Source organism: Myotis daubentonii, chromosome 10, assembly GCF_963259705.1.
Source record: "Myotis daubentonii chromosome 10, mMyoDau2.1, whole genome shotgun sequence".
NCBI lineage: Eukaryota > Metazoa > Chordata > Mammalia > Chiroptera > Vespertilionidae > Myotis > Myotis daubentonii.
Window position 1 is genome coordinate 79,940,031 of NC_081849.1, and position 27,523 is coordinate 79,967,553.

Sequence of the window (27,523 nt, forward strand, 5' to 3'; positions counted from 1 at the left end):
GCAAACGGAGTCCCAGGCACTGGACTCTGGTTGAAAGGGGCAGTTAGGCAATGGAAATTAACATCGCCCATTGAACTTGAACGGGGACCCATGGTGGCAATGCTGAAATACTCCAGACCTGATGCTCCTAACCCTTTCTGCTCAGAGTAGAGAGAGCGGATGAAGTCGCTTCGTATGTCCTGGAGGCGAACCTGGGAGAGAATTGCTAGGCAGCTAATGACTTCCCAGTTCAGCCCCAGTCTGAAGGAGGTAAAGCTGTTGCCTCCTGTCACCTGTGACCCTGGCGTTGACAGGTAGGGCAAAGGCCACTCTGGCCATTAAGACAATTGAAGAAAATGCAGATGGCAAAGAATCTTTCCTCTTGGTAGCAAGTTCTTTGAGCTCAGGACAAAGAGCCGGGTGGACTTTGCCCCGTTTTTGAAATAGCTGGTTTACAGGACACTGGCCCAAGTTCTCACTTACATACCCGGCTTGCCCAGCTCCGTGACCACATCTGAGGATCAGGTACGGTCCCCTCTGTCCTCTGCATTCACTCGCACCTTTGCCAGGTGCCCTGCTTCTCTGCTTGGCTACTTCTACTCACTTTTTCTGACTCAACTCACATATTAATTCCTCCAGAATCTACCTTTGGACCAGCCATAACCAGCCTCTTCTCAAATTCTCCATTATAACAGGTCACATTGAAAATGTTTGTCTCCATATATGCCTCTACCATCAGACTGTGAGCTCCTGTCTTAGCCTTCCTTTCATCCCCAAAGTATTTTGAATTTGCTACTAGATTCTCAACAAATACTTGTTGAATTATGCAGAATGCAAACCAGTATAATCATGTTCACAGGACATGGTTTCCAGAACAGTTCCCTTCCCCACCCCCCACCTGAGTATCACCTCTGCTCCACGGATATATGCCAAGGCGCTCTGCTCAGGCTAAGTCTCTCCCCCCGTCCCCCAGCACTTCATGGGAATTCACAGAATGACTTGGTCCATGACTATCTGGGACCATCTTGGTCCACAGCCCTGCTGTCCACCTTGACAGAGCCAGGCTCTGAGAGTACCTCCACCCCATTCATGATCTCTGTTCTTCACGCAGGAGCCCCAGTCTGCTAGTCCCACCAGCCCCGGCCAGAGGCTGCCACCTACACCCCTGTTCTGCATGCCTGTAACGATAGGAAAAGCCTTACCAAAATAGAAAACTTGCATTCACATCCCCATGTAATGTTGCTTTACATCATTTTTTAAATTTTTTTGTAATAGTAATCCATCAAAATGTCTTGTTATCTATTTTTTACACTTGAATATTAGAAATAAAGACTACCCTGGGTAATTCAAGATAGAATTCCCATAGCTCTCAGTGAAACTGTTAGAAAAGGTGAATGCCGAGAGGAGGGTGTGAGGACAGTCATTCAACTGTATGCACAAGGTTGTCTGTCTCCCAGCTGGGTTCCTGGGGAGGGTGGTGAAGAGGCAGATGTTCGAAAGGGGCCTCACTGGGAGGAGGTGGCTGTGGGAAGAAGCCAGGCGAGCCCTCCGAGCAAGCCCAGTCCTCCCCCGGCCGCCTGCATGGCTGTTCCCGGTTGTTGCCACCGGGCCGCGTCTTCTGAAGCAGCGGGTGGGCGAGACACGGAGCCGTCAGAGTGCCCACCTGCTCAGACATATCACCTCCCAGGGGGCTCCGGGCCTCTGCCTGGATCACACACCCTGGTCTAATCACGGAACCAGAGCTCTGCATCCACTCCTGCCGGGCTCGCTTTACACCGTGGCTGCCTGTGTTACCCGGTGACTCATCTTCAGTGGAATCAGATGCTTTCAGACCTTTGCTCTTGGTATTTCCAACCCACCTCTGTGAATCAATGAGGCTTTGAGCCGCCTCAGAGGCCGGTGCTGTGAGTCACAGGTGGCACTGGGTCCCAGTGCCAAGGCAGCACAGCTGCTCTGCCCGCTCGCTGAGGACGGAGGCTGAATTGTAACCTTCCTGAGACTTCATTTCCTCTCTTGGGAAGGAAATACATTTGCTCTCTCCTGTGTTTGAGATGCTCATCTTCAGCCTCACAGGAATAACACTAATCATTAAAGGAACCATGGAAGTGTAAGGCGTATGGAAGGCGCTATGATTCCCTGGGCCAGATGGCGTCACTGCATCTCGTGTGACATGCAGGATGCTGTGGTGTGGAAGCCACATGCGGGTCCAGGGTCAGTCCCTTCAAACACATATTGAGCATCGCCCTCTTGCTCAGCCAGTGGTGGGGGTGGGGTGGGGGGAATTGGGGAACAGTCACAAAACTGACCTAGTTCCAGAGGCCCAGCTTCAGACAAGTTTGGAGTCAGAATAACAATGATGATCATTGAAAGCAAATGAGGCAACTTCACTATCTCCGGCCCCAAATTGTAAGTAGGGCATGGACTTTCCAGTTAAGCAAAATAATATTCCAGTTTCAGCTGCACCCCTTATAAACCATGTGTACCCACCAGCTTAGGAACCCCTCTGAGCCCCAGTCCCTCTCCGTACGATTGAGGACAGTGACGTCTCACCGGCCAGGTTGTGAGGATGAAGTGAGCAGTAAGTAAGGCGTCTCAAACAATGCGCAGCACAGGACAGTCAATCAGCAACACACACTTATTGATCACCTACTATACAGTGCGAACTGAATAACTCGGGTGCTAGATTAATGGAGTCGCTCAAATAAGGTGGGTTCCCAACCACCGTACGATTGTTAAAGATCCTTCAGACCTTTTTTTCTCCCAGTTTCCAGGACTCCGCTGGGAAAGAAGATCATTATTCCTTGGGTTTGGGGAAATCATGTCTTCCTCTCCAGACAAGTCTGACTATCCAGTTCCAACTAGAGTCACCCGACTGAATGTCCTGTGTTTCCTGAGATCATTCCCATTTGAAATAACCTTGTCGAGGATACTTCTCAGTACCCTTGCACTTGTCATTGACCATGTAGCCTTCCTGCAGGTGTTTACTTAGCACCTGCTACAGGAAGTGGCGACGCAGACCCAATGCCTTCCCTCATGGACATCACACATCTCCCAAGTAGCAGAGCATCTGATCCAAGTCAGGATGGTGACAAAGCCTCCCCACTTGTATAGCAAATTGCTCACCTGACTGTAGTGCACAAACGCCGCTGCACTTGTTTCCTCAGTTCCCAGAGTTTTCCAATCCTCATATTACCGTGGGCTTTGTGTGTGTGTGTATGCGCATGTGTGCATGGGTAAGAGTGCTAGGCCGAATTCACAGGGCTTGCTCAGCCTGCCCTGTGGACATTGCTCCGTTTCAAGAACAGAGCTTCTCACAGAGTCACCGTCGGCTCCTGGGGAAAAGGCTGGGTCAGGCCAGCACAGAACGGGTCAGGCCTCCTGAGGCCTGGCTCCCCATTCACCGACACAGCCACCAGGCTGATTAGATTTGCAGTGTCTGCCACTGTGTGCCCAGCAGAGCCCACCCGAGCCCTGAGCCTCCTTTGGAGAGACTGGAGGCCTGGGTAGGGATTGCTCGGTCAAGGGATTAGAGACGGCAGCCATTCCATGCCCACTGGGGGCCACAGGGCTCATCCATTCAAGAGAACCCTGATTTCTTGGAATCTGAATGTGGGTACCTGCATAGTCACCAATGCAGCCTGCGGGACACACACACACACACACACACACACGCACACTCTCTCAATAAAGTAGTTACCTTCTATGGTGTTATTTTCTGGAAATGTGGCCTAAAACCAAACCACAGGCAGTTAGTGAAAGAACAGCATGGAGAGAGAACAATCTGGGGTGAAAAAAACGTAGCTTCTAGTTCAAAAGTACCTGAGTTTATTTGATCATGTCTCCTCTTTCCAATTCTCATCCAAAAGGCCTTCAGAGCCATTTTATTTGAAAACAATTTTCCGTGAGAAATAGAAAATAGGTGAGATCGGACACCCTCCCCCCCCCTCCGCCCACCACCTGCTGGAAAATTGAAAGACCATAGAAGGTGCGGGTCCGGAGGGTCTGAGTGCAGGGCGGACAGACGCGCTTGCTGTGAAGTTTTAATGTGAAGAGTGTCCCTGAGCATCTTCGAGGGGAGGCTGGTGCAGGGGCCCCGCTCTGCAGTGCAGGGAGCAGATTTCTGCTGCAGGTGCACCGGGGCCGGTTGCTTTCCCCCGGCGGAGGGATGTGAGCGCCGGGCAAGGCCAGGGACGGTGCTGGAGAAGACGGAGTCAGGAAGGAAAACAGTGTCTAACTTCGTCCCTTCTTCCTCTGAGCGGAAAGAGTCCCGCAGAGATTGGCTCAGTGCTGGGCAGTGTGGAAGCAAACCACTCCCGCACCACTGCCCCGGCGGAGAAAACGTGTGGACGTGACACAGTGCTCTGTGATTTGAAAAAATAAATGGATGTAAAGCATCGAAATGCTTCTTCCTATGAAACAGGTTCCCTGCAGGCCCGCACCTGCCACACTACAGCTCCTTCACCCTGTCCTGGACCAGAGACGAGGCCCCCCACCCCGGTACCCTCCTCTTCCCGGGGAGCAAACAGTCTTGGTCTTTGGCCTCTTGCGAGTAGAGCTCTGACGGTGGGGACATGAGAGCAGAAGGAAGACCTTCCAGCAGGAAGCCTGAGCCCCGTGCTCTGCAGGGCACCCTGGTCCTCACAGGCCGCTCCGTGTCGCTTGCTTTCCACAGACCGAGCAGCTGATAACACTGTGGGTCCTCTTCGTTTTCACCATCGTGGGGAACTCCACGGTGCTGTTCTCCACGTGGAGGCGGAAGAGGAAGTCAAGAATGACCTTCTTTGTGACCCAACTGGCCATCACAGGTAAGTGACTATGCAGGTGGGAGAGGAATAAGCTATGTGCAAGGTTCCTAAGGCTTCTTCCTTTCAGTTATTTTGCCAATAGAAATGGGAGGCTCTCTATCCAACGGCATCAGCCAATTCGGGAGTAATTGCTATGAGGATATAAAACCCATATTTGAATGTTTCTTCCAGCAAATTTAACACATTGAAATATCCATAAGATTCCACTCTAAAAATAACTCACTATACAACGAAGTGGAAAGTGCCAATATCAGTGCCACCAAAGGGTTCTAGAGGGTTGCGCTCCCTCTACACACAGCAGCCTCCGCAGTTCACTAAGGTGGTAATGTCATATCATACCATATCATGAGCTTAAAGAAGAGAGCCCAGAAAATGGACCAGAATTATCTCTAGTCAATAACACATGTGAAGTCTCAAGTACTTTGCAGATGTAAGTCCGAGGGCATTGCCTTTGAAATGTAAGGGACATGCGACACCACTGCTGGGTGTGGTAGAAGGTCCTAAGATAACAACCAGGTCTGGACATTTAAATGTGGGTTTGGGGACAGGCCAGTGCAATTGAAGTGCGAACACGTCATGCCTCAAGTTCAGCTCTTGGTAAAGACGGCTCTTGGGTCAAGGCGGCTGCTGGAACTCCGGCCATCAGGCCCAAATTCCAGCCAAACTCCAGGGAAGGAAGAGGGGAGGGAGAATAAGAGAGGCCCATACCAGCTACCTGTCCTCCTCTGAGCTGGCATTCCTGGCACTCCAACCCATTCATTTTTGCTTGCATTTCACTTGGCATCTCTAACAGAAGGAAAAGCTGTTTGTTCGCCTGCGTGCTTGTTTGTTTGTTTTTGACCTGGGCCCGTTGGTCAGAATACAGTCCCAGGGAAGAATGAGAGAGCAGAGGTAAGCAGCAGCCTCTGGCATAGTGTGTCCTTCATACTCCCACTGAGAAAGACGTTTAGACAAAGCGTGTCTATCGGACCACCCATCGCCCAGCTCTGAGGGTGCTCCCTCCAGAGAGCCGGGCTCTCTTCCCCTGGCCCCTTATCTCGGCAGGCTGGCACCGACCCACTCTCCGTACACGGAGTAACCCCTAGGTAATTGCCTCTTTATGTGGGTAAATTATTGTTGGCTTTTTATCTTTTCCCAAAACAATTTCCAAAATAAACTTCTCTCTGAGTAACTTTCAAATATACAATATAGTGCTGTTACTATAGTCACTGTGTTATACTTTATATTGTTGGCCATTTATAGTTTTCCAAAATAAAATTGGCTATTATACAAAAATCTACGATGAATATTCTCTCATAGTTAAATCTTGTGAGCATTATTTTTTATTTAGGGAAATTTATAGAAGTGGACTTGCTGCATCAAAGAAAGACACTTTTGTGGCTTTCAAATTGGCCGATGCCCTTTCAGGTCCCCCAGGACTCACAGATGGTGGAAAATGTCATGACAAATGCTCTGGAAGCCACCAACAGAGCTCCACACTGGGCCTTGTTTTAAAGCCTGTGGAATCCTAGCCAGTTGCTTCAGGCAGGGATTCTCCTGCTCACCCGTGAGTGATACTTGCACACACACTCAAGTACAAGTAGCTCATTTTAAAAGGAGCGTCCTCTCCCACGGCTGCCAGGGCACCAGAGAAGAGTCCAAACCTAATTTGTCTTTTTTTTTGTCTCACAGTGATTATAGCGGTGCTCACGTGCTTGTGAAAACAAAGACCACATCACCTACCAGAACATTTGAGTGGAGGAGTGGTTCAATTTTGCATCTGTTTTAACTCATTTCCTCTTCACATTTCTGACCCATTCAAAACACACACACACACACACACACACACACACACACCATAACTGATTCTTCTCTACATCCATTAGGGATTTTAGTTGTAGGATTACTCTTAAGAATAGAAGGAAACCAGAAGATCTTGGTTATTTCTGCAACTTTAGCACTTTCGATTCTAACAGTTTTCTGGATGAATTTAATGACTGTTTGTATGTATAAGCTAAAGAGCCAATTAAAATTTATTAGTCATTTATCATCTTCAAGACGGCTTCTCTGTTTTACCCAAATGCAATAAAGAAGGGGAGCTAATGAGAGTAACTCCCACTGAGCATTGAAAGACAGGATACATATTTGGGGGCACACATCCAGACAACTTCCTTCTTCTGAAAGGGCCAATCTTCTCCTATTAGTAAAAGAAATCAGCTTTGCCTCAGAGCACTTTCTGGAGCTGAATTGACTAATGAACTAAGGAATTCTTCACCCTCAGCCCTCCTGTTAGTGATGTGAAAACAGAGAGGAGAGGCTCAGCTAGGGAGGTAAGACTGAGCGTCGGGGTGTCCAAGGCCCTGGGTGGAGTCCAATACCGCTTTTCTCTGCTGATGTCACTCTTTCCTTGAGTTTTGGAATTGCATACTTCATCCTTTTATTTGTTTTAACTTTGCTCATTCAGTTTTTCATTTTTCTATTTTTTTACCTTCATGGAGATAAAGCTGACAGAACATGTGTAGGCTTAAGGTGTCCAAAGCACTATGTATTATATTGAAAATTGATTACCATAACAATTTTAGTATCCACCCCCTCACACAGTTGTAATTTATGTGTGTTAAGAACTTTTTAAAACTCTCTGAGCAACTTTTAAATATCCAACCTAGTACTGTGTACTGTAGTCACTGTGTTATACTTTATAACTTATTGATCTTATAAATAGAAGTCTGTACCCTCTGACCAGCTTCATCCATTTCCCCTAACCCCCACCTCTGGCAACCACTAATCTATTCTGTGTTTCTATGAGTTCGGAGGTGTTTTGTTTTTAACATTTCATATACAAGTTGAAATCACACAATATTTGTCTTCCTCTGATTTGACTTGATATAGTGCACTCAAGATTTATCTGTGTTGTCATAAATGGGAGAGTTTTCTTTTTTATGACTGAGTAATATTCCATTGTACATTATACCAACTAGTCTTTATCCATTCATCTGTCGATGGACACTTAGGTTGTTTTCATGTCTTGGCTACTGTGCATAATGCTGCCGCACAGGGGGATGCAGATTTCTCCTGAAAATGGAGATTTCATTTTCTTCAGCTATATACCAAAATGTGAAACTGTTGGATCGTATGGTAGTTCTATTCTCCATCTTTTGAGGAACTTCCATGCTGTTTTTCCATAGTGGCTGCACCAATTTACAATCCCACCAACACTGTATAAGACTTCCTTCCTAACATTGTTTCCTCTCATCTTTTTGTTAATAGTCATTCTGTCATATGTGAAACGAGGTCTCGTTATGGTTTTGATGTGCATTTCCTGGTGTTAGTGATGTTGAGCACCTTTCCATGTACCTATTGGCCATTTGAATATCTTCTTTGGAAAAATGCCTATTAAGGCCTTAGGACAGTTTAAATGGGTTATTTATTTTTGGCTATTGAGTTGTGTGAATTTGTTATATTTTTTGGATATCGATTCCTTATCAAATAGGTGGTTTGTAAATATTTCCTTCTATTTTATAGTTGCCTCTTCATTTTGTTGGTCATTTCTTTGGCTCTGCAGAAGCTTTGTAGTTTGATGCAGTCTCACTTGTTGATTTCATTTTTGTTATTTGTGCTTTGGATGTCATATCCATAAAAGCATTGCCGAGACCAGTGTCAAGGAGATTGTCCCCTATGTATTCTCCTAGGAGTCTTCTAGTGTCAGGTCTTACCTTTGTCTTTAATCTATTTTGACTTAATTTTTAGTGCAATGTAAGATAAGGGCCCAGTTTCCTTCTTTTGCATGTGAATATCCAGCTTTCCTAGCACCATTTACTGAATATACCAAATAGTCTTTATCCATCGAGTATTCTTCGATCTCTTGTCACATATTGGTTGGTTGTATGTGCATAGGTATATTGAGCTCACAACTCAAACTTCCACTGATGTTGCTGCCATGGCTCTGGAATTTTATGCTACAAAGGGGAGTTCTAAAGTCAGCCTGGGATTTCTTTCTTGATAGGCTATCAAGTTTTGTCTTTTGTCTTTTGTTTCTTTTTTTTTTCTTTCTTTCTTTTTTTTTTTTTTATTGCTTAAAGTATTACAAAGGGTATTACATATGTATCCATTTTATCCCCCCGCCCTAGACAGTCCCCTAGCCTCCCCTATCACCCAGTGTCTTATGTCCATTGGTTATGCTTATATGCATGCATACAAGTCCTTTAGTTGATCTCTTACCCCCCTACCTCCTGCCCCCCAACCCTCCCCGGCCTTCCCGCTGCAGTTTGACAATCTGTTTGAGGCAGCGCTGCCTCTGTATCTATTATTGTTCAAAAGTTTATAATGGTCTCTATTGTCCATGAATGAGTGAGATCATGTGGTATTTTTCCTTTATTGACTGGCTTATTTCACTTAGCATAATGCTCTCCAGTTCCATCCATGACGTTGCAAATGGTAAGAGTTCCTTCCTTTTTACAGCAGCATAGTATTCCATCGTGTAGATGTACCACAGTTTTCTAATCCATTCATCTACTGAGGGGCACTTAGGCTGTTTCCAGATCTTAGCTATGGTGAATTGTGCTGCTATGAACATAGGGGTGCATATATCCTTTCTGATTGGTGTTTCTGGTTTCTTGGGATATATTCCTAGAAGTGGGATCACAGGGTCAAATGGGAGTTCCATTTTCAGTTTTTTAAGGAAACTCCATACTGTCTTCCATAGTGGCTGCACCAGTCTGCATTCCCACCAGCAGTGCACAAGTGTTCCTTTTTCTCCACATCCTCTCCAGCACTTGTCGTTTGTTGATTTGTTGATGATAGCCAGTCTGACAGGTGTGAGATGGTACCTCATTGCTGTTTTGATTTGCATCTCTCGGATGATTAGTGACTTTGAGCATGTTTTCATATGTCTCTTGGCTTTCTGAATGTCCTCTTTTGAAAGGTGTCTATTTAGGTCCTTTGCCCATTTTTTGATTGGATTGTTTATCTTCCTTTTGTTAAGTTGTATGAGTTCCCTATAAATTTTGGAGATTAGGCCCTTATCAGATATGTCATTGGCAAATATGTTTTCCCACACAGTGGGTTTTCTCGTTGTTTTGTTGATGGTTTCTTTTGCTGTGCAGAAGCTTTTTATTTTGATGTAGTCCCATTTGTTCATTTTTTCTTTAGTTTCAAGTGCCCTAGGAGCTGTATCAGTGAAGAAATTGCTTCGGCATATGTCTGAGATTTTCTTGCCTTTGGATTCTTCTAGAATTTTTATGGTATCCTGTCGTACATTTAAGTCCTTTATCCATTTTGAGTTTATTTTTGTGTATGGTGTAAGTTGGTGGTCTAGTTTCATTTTCTTGCATATATCTGTCCAATTTTCCCAACACCATTTATTGAAGAGACTATCTTGGCTCCATTGTATGTTCTTGCCTCCTTTGTCAAATATTAATTGAGCATATTGGTTCGGGCCGATTTCTGGGCTCTCTATTCTATTCCATTGATCTATATGCCTATTCTTGTGCCAGTACCAGGCAGTTTTGAGAACAGTGGCTTTGTAATACAACTTGATATCTGGTATTGAGATCCCACCTACTTTGTTCTTTTTCAGGATTGCTGCAGCTATTCGGGGTCTTTTTTTATTCCAGATGAATTTTTGGAAAGTTCGTTCTAGATCTCTGAAGTATGCTGTTGGTATTTTAATGGGAAGTGCGTTGAATTTATAGATTGCTTTGGGTAGTATGGACATTTTAATGATGTTGATTCTACCAATCCATGAACACGGTATGTTCTTCCATCTGTTTATGTCTTCCTCTATATCTTTTTTCAACGTCCTGTAGTTTTCTGAGTAGAGGTCTTTTACCTCTTTAGTTAAGTTTATTCCTAGGTAGCTTAGTTTTTTCGGTGCAATGGTAAACGGGATTGTTTTTATAATCTCTCTTTCTGAAAGTTCACTATTGGTGTATAGAAATGCCTCAGATTTCTTGGGGTTAATTTTGTATCCTGCTACATTGCCAAATTCATGTATTAAGTCTAGTAGCTTTTTGATGGAATCTCTAGGGTTTTGTATGTATAATATCATGTCGTCTGCAAATAAGGACAGTTTTACTTCCTCTTTTCCAATTTGGATGCCTTTTATTTCTTCTTCTTGCCGAATTGCAATGGCTAACACTTCCAGTACTAAGTTGAACAGGAGTGGTGAGAGGGGGCATCCCTGTCTTGTTCCTGTTCTTAGGGGAAATGGTATTAGTTTTTGTCCGTTGAGTATGATGTTGGCTGTGGGCCTGTCATATATGGCTTTTATTATGTTGAGGTATGATCCTTCTACTCCCACCTTGCTGAGAGTTTTTATCAAAAATGGGTGTTGAATTTTGTCAAATGCTTTTTCTGCATCAATTGATATGACCATGTGGTTTTTTTCTTTCAATTTGTTTATGTGATGTATCACGTTTATTGATTTGCGGATATTGTACCATCCTTGCATCCCTGGGATAAATCCTACTTGGTCATGGTGTATGATCTTTCTGATGTACTGCTGGATCCGATTTGCTAAGATTTTGTTGAGGATTTTGGCATCTATGTTCATGAGGGATATTGGCCTGTAATTCTCTTTCATTGTGTTGTCTTTACCTGGTTTTGGTATTAGGGTGATGCTGGCTTCATAGAATGAGCTTGGAAGTGTTCCTTCCTCTTGAATTTTTTGTAGTAGTCTGAGGAGGATAGGCTTTAGTTCTTCCTTGAATGTTTGGTAAAACTCCCCTGTGAAGCCATCTGGTCCTGGGCTTTTGTTTGATGGAAGCTTTTTGATGACTGCTTCAATTTCTTCCATAGTTATTGGCCTGTTGAGATTTTTAGATTCTTCCTGATTGAGTTTTGGAATGTTGTATTTTTCTAGGAATTTGTCCATTTCCTCCAGGTTGTCTAGTTTGTTGGAGTAAAGCTGTCCATAGTATTTTTTAATAATCATTTGTATTTCTGTGGGGTCTGTTGTTATTTCGCCTCTATCATTTCTGATTTTATTTATTTGGGTCCTGTCTCTCTGCTTCTTGGTGAGTCTGGCTAGAGGTTTATCAATCTTGTTTATCCTTTCAAAGAACCAGCTCTTGGTTTCATTGATTTTCTGTATTGTTTTTTTGGTCTCTATGTCATTTATTTCTGCTCTAAGCTTTATTATCTCCTTCCTTCTGCTCACTCTGGAGTTTTCTTGTTGCTCTCTTTCTAATTCTTTGAGTTGTAGAGTTAGATGATTTACTACCATTTTTTCTTGTTTTTTGAGATAGGCCTGTAGAGCTATAAACTTCCCTCTCAGGACTGCTTTCAATGTGTCCCATAGGTTTTGGATTGTTGTGTTTTCATTGTCATTAGTTTCCAGGATGTTTTTAATTTCTTCTTTGATCTCATTGGTAACCCAATCAATATTTAATAGCATGCTATTCAGCTTCCAGGTGTTTGAGTATTTTGGGTTGTTTTTATTGTAGTTTATTTCTAATATTATGCCATCGTGGTCTGCGAAGACGCTTTTTATGATTTCAATCTTCTTGAATTTGGGGATACTTTGCTTGTGACCCAATATGTGGTCTATTTTTGAAGATGTCCCATGAGCACCTGAGAAGAACGTATATTCTCTGGCTTTGGGGTGAAGTGTTCTGAAGATGTCTATTAAGTCCATCTGATCTAGTGAGTCATTTAGGATTGCTGTATCTTTGCTGATTGTTTGTCTATAGGACTTATCCAGTGCTGTCAATGGTGTATTAAAGTCCCCTACTATGATTGTATTGTTGTCGATCTCTCCTTTGATATTTTCCAGGAGTTTTTTTATGAATTTGGGTGCTCCTACATTGGGTGCATATATGTTTACCAGGGTTATATCTTCTTGTTGTATTGATCCCTTTAGTATTATGAAGTGGCCTTCCTTATCTCTTGTTAAGGTCTTCACTTTGAGGTCTATTTTGTCTGATATAAGTATTGCTACCCCAGCTTTCTTTTCCTTTCCATTTGCCTGAAAGATATTTTTCCATCCTTTCACTTTCAGTCTGTGTGAGTCCCTTCTAATGAGGTGGGTTTCTTGTAGACAGCAGATGTATGGGTCATGTTTTTTTATCCATTCAGCCACTCGATGTCTTTTGGTTGGAGCATTTAGTCCGTTTACGTTTAAAGTTATTATTGAAAGGTACTTGTTTGTAGCCATTTCTTTTTTTGTGTGGCTGTTTTCTTTCTGAGCTTTTTATTTCTTATTTTTATACCAGTCCCTTTAGCATTTCTTGCATTGCTGGCTTGGTGGTGACAAACTCCCTTAGCCTTTTTTTGTCTGTGAAGCTTCTTATTTCCCCTTCAAGTTTGAATGATAGCCTTGCTGGATAGAGTATTCTTGGATTCAGTCCTTTGCTTTGCATCACTTTGTAAATTTCAGTCCATTCTTTTCTGGCCTGATGTGTTTCTGTTGAGAAGTCATTTGACAATCTAATGGGAGATCCCTTGTATGTTACTTTCCGTCTCTCTCTTGCAGCCTGTAAGATTCTCTCTTTGTCCTGAACATTTGCCATGGTGATTATGATGTGTCTTGGTGTGGGTCTTTTCGGGTTCACCTTGTTTGGGACTCTCTGGGCTTGTGTGACTTTTTTCTTCCCCATCTCAGGAAAGTTTTCTGATATTATTTCTTCGAGTAGGTTTTCTAATCCTTGTTCATCCTTCTGTTGTTCTGGTACTCCTATTATTCGTATGTTGTTTCGTTTCATGTTGTCCCAAAGCTCCCTTAGGCTCTCCTCCTGTCTTTTAATTTTTTTCTCCAATTGCAGTACATTTTGGGTGTGTTTTGCTTCCTTGTCTTCTAATTCACTAATTCGGTCCTCCGCTTCTCCTAGTCTACTGTTGATACTTTCAATGGAGTTTTTCATTGCAGCTATATCACTCTTCATTTCTTCTTGGGTCTTACTTAGGTTGTTGATTTTTTCATCTGTTTCTTCTAGCTTCTTCCATATGTTATCGATTTTTTCATCTGTTTCTTCTTGCTTCTTGCAGAGGTTGTCGATTTTTTCCTCCATCCGGTTTATGCACTCTAGGATCCTTATTCTGAATTCTTTATCTGTCATGTTGCATGCCTCTGTATTACTTAGCTGCTTTTCTGGAGAGTCCTCCTTCTCTTTCCTTTGGGGGTTTCTTTGTCTACCCATGTTTGATCTCACTGACATATCTAGACGTTGAGTTGTTCAGTGGTTGCTCCCTTGGTGGCAGTGACTCCTTGGTCTGTGGTTGCTCTTCGGGCGGTTGCAGTAGCAGCTGTTCTTCAGTTGGCAGCAGCTCCTCTGGTGGGTGCTGTTCACAGCTGTGGTGGCTCTTCTGGCTGGTGGGGCGAGGTTTCACATACAGCTGCTGTTCCTCAGCAGAGGATGTGGTGCTCAGGAGGTTGCTGTTGCTTGGATCTGCTGCGTTGATTTAAAGGCACAAAATACAACACAACAAGGCACCACGTACCAGGCACTATACACAAATATATTCACGATATTAATAACCCCAATTAAAGGTGACCACCTGAATTAAGAGAATTAGGGGATAAGGAAGAAGGAAGAGAAAAAGATAAAAGAGAAAAAGGAAAAGAGAAGTAGGGACCAAAAAAAGGGAGTGCAAAAATGAAATTGGGAAAAAGGAAGGGGGAAAATAAAAGCGAGAAAAGAAAAGAAACGAAAAAAAAAAGAGTGAAAAGAGAGAATGAAGTGGAAGAGGGAAGAGACTTTTTATATGAGGAGAATACTCCTATAGAACAGCCATTAATCCCAACAAATTCCAGCAACAGCTCCCTGGATATGAATGCAAACTAGAAACAACCAATAATATATCGATGAAAATAGAATGGTGAACACTAATCCCAAAATAAAATAAAGAAAAAATAAAATGGCACTTTAAAAAATGGTAAAATGGTAGCAGTAATAATACTGGTTAAAAATAAGAAGGTAGTAATTAAAAGGGTAAAATCAGGTGATGGAAAAAGAAGAAAAGAAAGAAAGAAAAAATAGAACAGAAGAAAAATTGGTTTCTTAGTTAAAAAGTGAAAAAAGAAAAAAAATTGCAGTAGTGAAGGTCCTTCGTTTCTTCTATTCTTCAGTGTGGCTCGCCTTAGACCTTCCAGGTATTCAGGAGAGTGTTGAGTTTCCCTGCGATATACTGTTCCTCTGTGTTGTAAACCACAGTCCTTATTTTAAAGCATGCCGCATTTATTTCCCAGACTGCCTTATTTTGTGTTTAGCAAAGAGTCAGTTTGTGGGTCAGCCTCTGGGTGGCAGTGTTCTGGGGTTGGCCTCTGAGGCTATAGGGCCTCTCTGTCCAGTGGAAGTTCACTGCCCAGAGCTGACTGCGTAATAGTTAGTTACCGGCGCTATGTTGTTGCTGGGATTGAAAATCCCCCTATAGGCCAGACCCTGTTAACTCCCAGGGACTGATCAGGTTATCTTAATCCTTGATCTCGTACAGGCTGGAATCTGGGTGTGGCTGTGCTCCTTGCCTGGGGGCTGGGGGGAGGAGACTCACTCTCAGGAGAGGGTGGCTGCCCCAGTCCTGGGCTCAGGGGAGTCTCAGCACTCAATTCACTACCACCTCTCCCGGCTCCCCCTCTTTCCCCAGTCTCTCCCCAGATTCCACTCCTCAGCACACTCTCCCTCTCTTCAGCACAGGTGAGTGTCTGTATCCGAAATGTCCCATGAACAGGATTCAGTGAAAACAAAGAAACAAATGCCGGCCGCGGAAACGGGGAAGGCTTGGTTTCTGTAAGCTTCTTCTCTTACCGGGACTGCATGGTCAGGTCAGCCCTTCAGGCTGCCCCCTTTAGGCTCAGTCCTCCGTGATCACAGAACCCAGCTCTCAATTTCCCTGGCGGCGCCAGGAATCCCGCGGTTCTCCTTTCCCCCGTCAGGGGCTGTGCCTGTCCCAAGGGACGCGGCTGTCTGCCACGCGGTCTCCCTCCGACTCTCTGGGCTCAGAGGTCTGGCAAACTTTCCTGCCCAAATCCCTGGTTTTTTTTTTACCTTTCCAGGGGAGTTCTGCTCTTCCCGGCTGCAAACCCTCTCACCAGCTGTGCAATTTCGCCAATTCGGTGTGAGTGTTACTAGCTTCAGCTGCTCGCTCCATTTGCTCCGGGACACGACCTGGGACACGTCTGCCTATATCGCCGCCATCTTCTAACATTCTCGTCTTTTGTTTCTTGATTTCTTTTTTCTTTGAGGATTTATACTGTTACCTGGTTGTATCTATTTATTGGTCTGTTCTATTGGTTCTGCTATTTGCCAAGTGAGCTCTTTTAATCTGCAGATTAAAGTGATTTCTTAGCTCATTTTATTTATGTCTGAATATTTATTATCTTCCATTTGTTCTGATCTTGTATTCAGGGGCACTAACTATTCGCACATCAGTAATGCTGGTGTTTCTCTGTCATTATTTGAATATCTTGGTCTTATTGCTCGATACTTGGAAGAATTATTTAAGCTTTTCCTAATCGTTTATTTTATTTTAGTTCCATTATTATCAGCAATATTAACCCTACTCTTATTATTTCTAAAATATCTTCAAAGTTGCTGTTCCTGTAATCATTTCAAAACATTCATCCTTTATATTATCTAGCACCTTTTTCATTCTGTCAGTTTCTCAGTATTTCTTTTCACAACTGTCTAATGTCTTATTATCTTATCTTTCACTTTTTATTCCATAAACTGTAAAAAGAACAGAAAACATACTTGTTAAAATTTGAGCATGTGGGGTGTATATTCTTTTTCTGATTTTTGTGTGCTCTCTTCTATTTACTTAATGCTACAAAATCCTCTACCACATGACTCATTCTTTCCACCAAACATTGTTTAATTGGCTAACACCTGAGTTCCTGCACACGCCTTTCATTTATATCATCACAGTGGCTGCACACTGCCATCATTGTCCCCAGCTCCAAGGAGAGATGTGTGTGTTCAGAAAGGAAACCCATTGTTCTCCAGCAGGAAAAAACGGTATTGTCCCATCGCTGTCGGAATAACTTAACAGAAAGGAATGAACTAGTCTCCCAGAAAAGCTTTTCCTTTTGGAGAGAAATTGGGTTTCATTTTGTTCTCTGCCTTGATCCTCCATTAGTAACCGTGTGACCGGGGAAAGGCACTTACCTTTTCACTAAGCCCTTGTTTTCTCATCTCTAAAATGAAGGTGTGGGAGGCTCTCTTTCTGGGTCATGCCCTGCACCCTCTCCCCACCCTCTTCCCTGAGCTGTCCTAAGTCTCTAATTCCCTGTATCCAAAAACCCTTGCTACTTGGACGACCTAGAAAGGCCACTTTCTGACAAGTGCAGTAGGTTTGTAGGTGAAGGACTACTCCTAGTCCTTTTGGCCCTCTCCTCAAGATCCTGGACTAATTATACAATGTCCTCCCTTCCAGGAGAGGAGAGAGAGCCGAGGAAGTGGGGAAGAAATCCTCTGCTAGTGAATTACCTGTTTCTAGATTCCACTGGTCATGACTCAACTGCCCTTTGTACTTCCTACACCAAAGTCTCAATGGCCGAGAACAGAAAGAACCTCCACCCAATAAGACAAGGAACTTTCTATTTGGCCTGATAATGGGTCACTGAGAAGCTCTCCTTGGTCTGTGAACAGATTCAATGGGGAAGCATTCATTTGGGGTCTACTGCACACAAGGCCCTCTTCTAGGCCTGGCAGGGAAGAGTGACAGTAGAAAATAATCTCTCACCTGGGGCTTCCCTGTCGCGGGGAGAAATCAAAGTTGTTCATTGAACTGACATAAGACAGAGGAAAATGTCAGGAGAAAAAAAATTCTTCAAGGCAAGAGCTAAGAGAGTTTCAAAGAAGGTGAAATTATATTCTCTAGAGAAGTCCAAAGGCCATCCTAATTTATATCCTCATAGATAACTCAGAAAGGCCATTCTAGATTATATTCTCATAGAGAACTCAGAAAGGCCATTCTAGATTATATTCTCATAGAGAACTCAGAAAGGCCATTCTAGATTATATTCTCATAGAGAACTCAGAAAGGCCATTCTAGATTATATTCTCATAGATAACTCAGAAAGGCTATCCTAGACTATATTCTCATAGAGAACTCAGGCCATTCTAAAAAAAGATAGATCTTCAATGATGGGTAGATTTCCCAAAAACAGATGGGCTTAGGAAACAGAATGCCAAGAGGAATGTATATATTTCAAAAATATTAATTAAGTATCTGAGACCACAGGTACCTGTCTGAAACTCTCCAATTTCCCCAGTATACTTTTCCACTTACATTCCTTGCCATATTTTTTATTGTTGTTGCTTCGATTTTATGTCCTTTCTTTACACTGTAGCCAAAGTGATCTTTTCAAAACTCAAATCCATCATTAAAGTTGGTGGTAGGTATCATAGTCCATAGAAAATTAACACACATGCTGATCATAACCCTCTATCTATTTTGTGTATGTGAGAAGCTGGCCAGAACTTGTAAATGTCCCAGGGATTCAGAAGTCCACCCAAGCTTAAGAACCAGTGCTCTAGGGGTAGGCTGAGGCCAGGCTGTAGAAGCCTCCCAGGACCAGGAGTTGGAGTGTAATAAACTAGGGCACTGGGTCATCACTGAAGTCTTGGAGCAGAGGCACAATTCAAACAGATGTGTTTGAATGCCTAAGCCAAATACAGTGTGTGGATATGAGGAGACTTAATTACTTATGAGAGAATATTTATTCATTCCTCAGAAGACTTACATAATTATCTTCATTCTGTTTCCAATTTCCTTCCTTCCATAATTATTTTTTCTCCGTGCACTTGTCCCGATAGCCTTAGACTCATTTTAGTATCTGTCAAAGGTCACATTTCAGTATATTAATTCTCTTGCTGAATGTTACAGCTTGAATTCCCATCTGCCAGTTTTGTTAAAATCCAAGAGGGGAAAAAAAATCCCTCTATGTTGTCTGGGTGAGCCGTGTGAGCAGTCTGGCCCCATTAGCTGTAGTCTGAGGTGGAGGTGGATTCTGAGAGGGTCTGATCCGAAGGACACAGCCCTCCGGAGGTTATCAGAGAGAAGCAAAGGGTGTGAAGGTCCCGCCTCGTCAGTAGTTACCATTGCCAGTCCCCATAGCAACAGCATGCCAACATTCAGATCCATTCTGGTGGAACAATGGGACTCAACTGTGAATTTAGTAATCTACAACAGGATTTCATGTATCTGCCTGAATTTGCATCTTTTCATGGAGTGAGCATGTTCATGGTTTTGCTAGTACAGTCTTGTGATGTAGGGGGTCAAATACCCAAAAATAGTCTAGAAAGAAAGTAGGGAATTTAAGTTAAAAAGTCCAATGGAGCAACTTCTGGAATCCCTCTCCCCCTTTGCATGTCATCCTCACCCCCACTTCACATTATAACTTCTAGAAGAAAAAGAAAAATTGAAAACAATAATTGCCTGGCTGGTGTGGCTCAGGAGTTGAGTGTTGACCTATGAACCAGGAGGTCATGGTTCTATTCCTGGTCAGGGCACATGCCCAGGTTGCAGCTTGGTCCCCAGTAAGGGAGTATGCAGGAGGCAGCCAATCAATGATGCTCTCTCATCACTGATGTTTCTATCTCTCTCTCCTTATCCCTACCTCTCTGAAATCAATAAAGATATTTTAAATAAAAATAAAACAATAATAATGAACAGCTTAGCTCAAAGGGAGAAAGCTGAACCTCCAGCTGCCAGAAATAAAGAGCAAACACTTAGGCAGGCTGTGGGCGCAGAACATAGTGGGGCAACATTTAGGGGCTATGTTTTCATATCTCTGTGGGGAGGTCCATGCATCAGGACTAGAGCAGGGAACTGCTCTCGGGAAAACAGCTGGAACTGGGGGGCTGCCCAGTCCATGACTGGAAAATGGAAAATCTCCCCACTGGCTAGAAGCCAGCCATCTGCCCCAGGCCTTGTCCCAAGTCCCTCCACATAGAGGAACCCCAAGAAATAGGATCGCAAACTCACTGTGCACACGTGCCAGGCCCCACATCCATGGACAACTCAGAGGAACATTATTCACATAAACAAGTCTCCCTCTTCTGGTCATTGATTGCTATGTAACAGTCCCAGATGCTAGGGACTTAAAATATTGGTCGATTTCCCCTCATGTTTCTGAGGATCTGGGAATCAAACAGGGTACAATGAGGCAGCTCCTCTTTGTACCACGATGTCGGGGACTCAGCAGGGAATGGCCTGAGTGGCGTGGCTGGCGTGTTGACTCTGGTGACTGCTGGGAGCTTGGCAAGGACTAAGGTTCCTCAGTTGCTCTTCACGTGGGTCTTCCCAGGGCTTCCTGGGAGGGTGGCAGCTGGGATACAAGAGCATGAGGCAGAAGCTTCCAGGGTTCCATGGCCCAGGGTTAGAAATTACACAGCATCACTTCTGCCCCTTTCCATTGGTCAAGCATGAATTAGAGCCCAGCCGGGATTCAAGAGGAGGAGACCACCCATGAAACATAACAACATGAAACATGGCTCATGGGTGGGGAGGGTGTCTTTGGAGACTAGTGACCACACTGCTGGACTGGGGCCACCTGCCAGTACTTGGCTGTGGTTGTAGAAATCCCAGTATGAATGGAAACACGGTTCAGAGCATGACAAGCTGATGGTGCCCTTCAGAAGCAACCACAGAGCTGTTCTCTAGAAGGACCTCCATGCATTGGAGTGCCCACAGGATTCCCTCAGAGTTCCCAACGATCATAGGTCCCTGGAAGATGAACTCAGAGGGACGGTGGGCACCCACTTAGCAGAACTGGGGTGTGAACGCAAAGGCTGACCAAGTGGGGTCCATGGGGCTCCCCATCCAAGACCCAGTCATGAAGCAGAGCGGGGGCAGGGCTGGATGGGTAGGAGGACAGGAATAAATGCAACCGATGAGTCCTCTGCCCCGACAGAGTACCGGGAGACACAAAGCGATGCCCATACTTGAACCTAGGTTTGCTTGACCTCAAAGACCATGCTTTCCCAGCCCTGTTGGCTTGGCAAGAAGGCACAAGGGTCACAGGGGTCAGAGAGAGGTAGAGGATGGAGTGTGTTCTGGAAGTTTATCCAGAGCCCAAGGCATGTGGTAACTGCCAGGAGTGTGTGAACCTAAGAAGTGCATTGCATGGGGAGGTCTATGCAATGAGTAGCTGGTTACAGAGGGCTGGCAGGGAGGAGATGCCCCCCCCCCCCGTATACAAACCCCCACCCATGCACCGATGCTGGCAGAATCCATGGCAAAGCGGTTTCTCTGTCAGGACGGAGTTAGGAGAATGGAATCACATGGTTAGTGTGTTAGGTTGTTCAGAGCCCTTGAAGCAGCAGGTGGCCCAGAAAAGATCCGCCCTAAGAAAAACCAATAACACGCTGTCCCTGGATCAGGGTGACATCCGGTCTCTATGTGCAGAGAAGACATTTCGGGAATGTTATGGGGAAACAATATTATGACCTAATAAATGTCTGTTTCATGCCTGATTCTTTAACGAGGATTAAACATGCATCCTCAGCCTGCTGCCACCAAATGTTCCTCAGTCACAGATTGTTTCCATCTCTTATGCAACAAATCTCTCTGGACTTCCAGTTCAAGCCTGTGCCTGGCTCACAGCCCTCAGTGCCACCTGCCCCGTTTTCTCACTTTAAAAATATGGGGGGAAATGGCAACTCCTGTTACTACTGAAAACCACCACTGACAGACAGTCAGAAGCAGGGAGGAATTAACACTCCCTGGAGGGCAGATGGAGTTACACTGAGCAGCCAAGGAGCCCTTCTATGCCACGCCTAGATTAGATTCCAAGTCTCCGTTTTTAGGCAAAATAATTGAAAAGATGCTTCAGCCCCACCTCCCCCACCCTCTAGTCACTTCTTAGCGAAGCCTTTTTGTTTACTCATACTTATTTGCTGTGCCAGGCACTGCCATTATAGAGGTTAAAGGAAAAGTCCCAACGTTTAAGGTAGAACAAAATGGTTTACTCACAATACCCACAGTGACTTGAGGTTTCTTTGCCAAACCAAGTACGGGAACATTGTGAGGAGTCACCTGTAGTCTTAAGGGGATTGTTTGTGGCCCAGGATCCCATAGGCTGCCAAGGGGCCTTCTGTGCGCGAAGGTAACAAAACGGCCTATGCAGATATGCCAGGGTTTAAAAACCATGGCACTGATAGTGAAAGTTTAAATATATATTTACGTGTATTCTACAAGCTCAAGCAGAATTAAAGGCCTAAGATGGAAGAAGTAATTGTATAGAAGTCCTGAAGTAATTAAAATACAGATCAGCATATGCAATTGGCACATGTGGTTGTAAACTAGAAATATAAACATCAAATATTGTACGAGGAAAAGGATAGATGTAAATGTGCAGACTCTTAACTCAACAATACTATTAGTAGAAAAATTTCCCCACAGATTATTTAAGGATGAGTATAGTGATTTTTAAACAAGGATATAATTTACAATGTTGGTTATAAAGTTGAAAAGTTAAAATAAGAATAAAAGAGTGGTGGCATTGGTTAAATAAGCAATAATTTATACCTATAATGCAATACAATAGAAGTGTATAGATAAAATCCATTTGTGGGGTAATCAGGGTAATATTTGTGATATGTTGCCATTAAAAAACAGTGAAGTTAAAACCAGTATTTACAGTATAATTCTACTTTGGGGAAAATATATATGCATGTAAATAGAAAATAAAGTCTGGAAATTTCTACAGTTTAATGTTAATAGTTGTTGTATCTGGATGGCAAGATTTGGCATGTTTGTTATTTTCTGTTTTGTATGTTGGCTCATCTGGATTTCCTAGATTTTCTGCAAGTTACATGGAAGAAATGTAAACAATGCTGTGACATAATTTGATTTTCAAGGGTAGAGACAGGACTGCAGGGTCAGGAGAGACATGGTAATTGAAGCAAATCAGGTGAAGGGTGGTGGCAGCTGGAAGCCAGACAGTGGCTGTGGATGGGTGCAAGTGGGCCGACGAGTGAGCCCAAAGACAGGAACTGATGAGGCTGGAGGTGAGGGAGTGAGGCTGCAGCTAATTACTGAGTTGTAAACTATAAGGAAGAGCCAGCCAGGTGGAGAGAGGGGAAGGCTGTTTCAACCAGATGTGTTACTTGACCTGTCTCACGGTGGCTTTTCCCAGCCAAACTGCAAGCACGCTCACCACATTTAAATCATCATTTTCAGAGGGAGAGGCAATTACAATTTCCTCTGGGAGCTCTGAGCATGTTAGTCAGAGCGATCCATCCATCCTGGCTATAGCCGTCGGTCCCCAGACAACGCGGCCCAAGGCAGCCTTGCAGAGGGGTATTCTCCGCTGAGTGCCTCATTAACTCCCGAGTGGAGAACTCCTGGAATCATGGAGCAGCCAAGCATGGCACAGTGACTGTTTCTAGGAAATTACCATTTGACTCCAATGACTTACAATAGCAGAGCAATGTCCCATGGCCCAGCCGTAATCTCTGTGACCTTCATTGGGAACGAGTGTCCCTTCCCCAAGGACCTGCTCCAAACCACTGTCTAGCCGGTTGAGCACCTGTCCGAACGTGGAGATTCATCACACTGACAGGTTCTCCCTGAGGATTTGATCACAGCATCCTTGTATATGAAGGACGAAGGGGCAAATGTTTCTCTGTGGCACAGAATGAGGTGGCCTATGACGACCTACTTTTAGCAGAAGTTTGAAGTAGGAACAGTCATTGGGATTTCCATTTCAAATCTTCATTGAAGATCTTTATCAAAAGACTTCCTTTTCACTTGATCTACTCAACATTTCTCACCAGTGATAATTTATAGCAATAATAACGATAAAATAATATGAACATTTGTTAGTTTGCCAGACCCTGTTATGAACATATCTCATTTTATCTTTACATCCCACTAAGAAAGTAACCCAATTTCCCCAGTTGTCAGAGAGAGAAGTTATCCATTTGGTTGAACAAAAAAACCATCTACTTCCCAGACTGAGGAGTCAGGCTTTTATTTTAAAGAATATGCTCTTATCCAGAAAGAGCCATTATACTTTCACATTGACCCTTGCCCTCACAGTTTTCCAATCTGAATTACTAGCTGGTTTCTCCAACAAATATAATGAATGTGGACTTTCTTTTCCAGAGCTGGGAAAATGGTGTAGCTAGCATAAAGTAAACAAGCAGAGCTATGTTACCACAGAAACAGATTCAGAAAAATAAGCCTGGAAACACTACAGAAAGAAAGACTATTATACAAGCTTCTCCCCTACAGTTTGCAGCCTCTGTTTACAGTTGGCTGTAACTCATTCAGCTCTACCAGGAAGCCCACGCGGCCACACTTCCCCGCCTCTGTTCTCTCCTCCCGGGCCTGGGAGGTTTCTTTCTTCTGATAAAGTGTAAAACGCTTGTGGGATAAGGTGTGTTTAGAAAGGGGGACCAGAACGCTGGATGTTTTTAACCACCCTCTCAACGTTATTCTCCCTCAGGTGGTTTGGGACAATGATTTAGACCAGTGGTACTCAACCTTCCTAATGCCGCGACCCTTTAATACAGTTCCTCATGCTGTGGTGACCCCCCAACCATAAAATTATTTTCGTTGCTACTTTATAACTGTAATTTTGCTACTGTTGTGAATCGTCATGTAAATATCTGATATGCAGGATGTATTTTCATTGTTACAAATTGAGCATAATTAAAGCATAGTGATTAATCACAAAAACAATATGTAATTATATATGTGTTTTCCGATGGTCTTAGGTGACCCCTGTGAAAGGGTCGTTTGACCCCCAAAGGGGTCGCGACCCACAGGTTGAGAACCGCTGGTTTAGACTCTGGAGTGGAGGATTCAGGGGCCGCGAGCACATGGTGGCTATGAACATGGAGTCATAGGGTTTGGACTCAAACCCCAGCTCTAGAGGACTATGACAAGTCAATTAACTAAGTCTCGATTTTCCATTTACTAAGTGGGGATGATAATATATAAAAAGTAATGGGATGATGTACAGATGCAACGTGCTTAGTTAGCATAGTGTCTGGATTACAGAAGGCAATCAATAAATGAAAGTAATTATCATCATTATTAGATTATATGCAAAGCACAAATCAGAGAGTGCTATATGCAGTCTGCAGCAAAGCCTCATTTTAGGGGACAGAAGAGACTAAACACTGATCCCCAACTGTCTGTTGTCCATGGGGTCAGATGAGAGACATCTGACAGTATTGACAACACGTGGTACCAAGCCACCCAAATGGATGAGCCATGTAAACTCCACTTCAAAAAGGAGTAATAAAGGGAAGGGAAGGGACCGCCAAAACCTCTTCAGCACAAAGAACAGAGATCTCAGAACAGTCGACTGCCCACTGGCCTGCCACAAGATGATCGCAGATACAATTTTCATAACCATTCCCGAAATCACTCATATTCTAAAGAGAGAAAATACTTGTAAGACTAAAAAGTTACTAATTAAGACCCTAAGGCCAAAAGGGGACACCCCAGGATCATGCATGGTAACACTTTCCGAGAGCTGCTACCATCAATGGGGCAGGGCGTGAGGTACCACGGCACAGATGGATCGTGAGGTCCCAGCAGAGGTTTTCCATGTGGGCAGAGGAGGAGACGGCTGTAGGCCGAAGAGGAGAACAGGCAGAGAGAGGACGGCATGGGGCAGGACAGTGTCCTAACAAAACAAGCGACACCTTGAATTCTTACTCCCCAGAATCCACAACAGGCTCTAAACGTTTGTCCTGTAACAGAGCTCAGTTTACCTCCCTGGTTAGTTTTTGGTGAAATTTGCAAAGCAAGGGTCAGTGAAAGGAACTCACTTCTCCAGTCTGTCACCCTGGGACCGGGCAGGAGTGCATCCTCCCGCGGCTCACCTTCCTTATCCACTAAGGGATAGGCAGGTTTCTCGGTGGGCGGGAAGGAAGTGGTGGCGGCAAGAGGAGGACTGCTTGGGCACCAGGGTAGCTTTTGGACTGCTCTGTCTATTCCTAGCAGAACCCCAGGGTCGCTTTAGAACTCTTCTGGTACCCACACCAGACGCCCTGACATTTTATTAATTTTAATTTTACGGAGGCTCTATTTGAAGCATCCATTCCCGTGAGTACATCTTCTTTTTTCATTTTTTTTAAAGTAGCTTTCCCCCCCTTTTTAAAAAAATATATTTTATTGATTTTTTACAGAGAGGAAGGGAGAAGGATAGAGGTAGAAACATCGATGAGAGAGAAACATCGATCAGCTGCCTCCTGCACACCCCCTACTGGGAATGTGCCTGCAACCAAGGTACATGCCCTTGACTGGAATTGAACCTTAGTCCCCAGGCTGATGCTCTATCCAGTGAGCCAAACTAGCTAGGGCAGTACATCTTCTTGAAAACTCATGTCCACCGGCAGTGTGCTCTGTCATCTCCTGCTGGCCTCAGGCCGCTCTCTGCCCGTTTAGTGGTTGTATTTTTCTCTGAAATGGCATGATCTCTCCACAGGGACCCCAGCAGCATTGGGCTTCCATTATCCGTAGAGCTAGTAACCAGTCACTATGGCCATTGGGGAGACAATTCTGATTGTCAAGGCCTGGGTCATGAGTTCACTCTAGGTGGGGGTAGATTAGGACTTGGTTAGGGAAGGATAATTGAGATACCATCAAGAAGAAGTATATGTGGGAGAAGCAGAAACAACAGGTGACCAGTAAAATTTCAGTGGGTCTTCAATTGTCCATTCCCCTGAGACTCACCATGGCTGTGTGCACACCAGCAGTGATCCATGGAGTGGTGGTCCCTTCCCAGTCTCCTTGCACAGCCACGTGTGGAGGCAGAGATGGCCCAGGTTCATGGGGAGGCTCTGGGGGTTGCAGAGAAAAGACCACCCAGGAAGTAAATTCTAAAAAGAAGGCCAACTTATGCCATTCACGGCAGGGCCATTCCTCTTATTTCTCATCCCAGAGCCCTGTTCCTCACCTCTGTTTTGCTGACTTTGATAAATGAATAAGTGAATGAATGAACAAATACGTTCCCCGCAAACCCCGCGTCAGCCTTCATTCTCTCTCTAAAATATAAAGTGAATGTTTATGGGACTATAAGAGCTGAAAAAGTGACAGCTCTCTACCTAGGATCCAGAGAAAACAGAACAGGCTGTGAAAAGTGCTGCTTAATGAGTTGATTTCCGAAAGCACAGACAGAGCTTTAAAAATGTTCATTTCTTTGAAATAGTCGTTAAGGTTTTTAAAATCTACCCTGAGGACGTCATCTAAAACTGCTGGTAAAGTTTTTTTGCAAAGATTTTCATCACAGGGCTATTTATAACAGCAGAAAATTGTAAACAATTTAAATAGCCCACATTGACTGAACAGTTCAATGACATACGCTACATCCCCTCAAAGCATATAATGTACCATTAAAAATAATGTTAATAATAAACTTGTAATAATATAGAAAACAATATCATAAAGGAAATGAAAAGCCAGATAGGAAGGTATATTGCACAATGGACTCCAGCTAAATAAAAATGTAAATGCCATAGCCACTTCTAATTAATCTTTCTTACCTCCTCAATTCCCTCTCCCCTGCCTCTCTTTATCAGCAAAACCACAGCCGTGGCAAAATCTCCTTTTCCATTCCTTTGCCATCTCTAGGTAAAGCAGGCTGGAAAAACAAAACCACATGGTGGGGCTCTCCTTAGTTTAGTAACTCAGAACTCGCATGAGCCATTATGCCCATTCCCCTCTGGTTCCCTGAATTCTCCAAATAAAAATGTCATGTATCTACCAAAGACTGCAGTGGGATTTAATAAAATATTTGCACTTTTTCATAGGATGAGAAAGCTGTATCTCATACTAGCTACATCTCTCAGTCTCCTAAACGA

At 43.9% G+C, this 27,523-nt stretch overlaps 1 protein-coding gene across 2 annotated transcripts in view; it reads left to right on the forward strand.

The window, feature by feature from the left end:
• NPSR1 (neuropeptide S receptor 1) overlaps positions 1-27,523 on the forward strand; it is a 69,809-nt gene that overhangs the window by 5,826 nt on the left and 36,460 nt on the right. For both annotated transcript variants that reach the window (XM_059656177.1, XM_059656178.1), the window contains exon 2: positions 4,652-4,784. In XM_059656177.1, the coding sequence (XP_059512160.1) occupies positions 4,652-4,784 (133 nt within the window). The remainder of the gene's footprint in view (positions 1-4,651; positions 4,785-27,523) is intronic.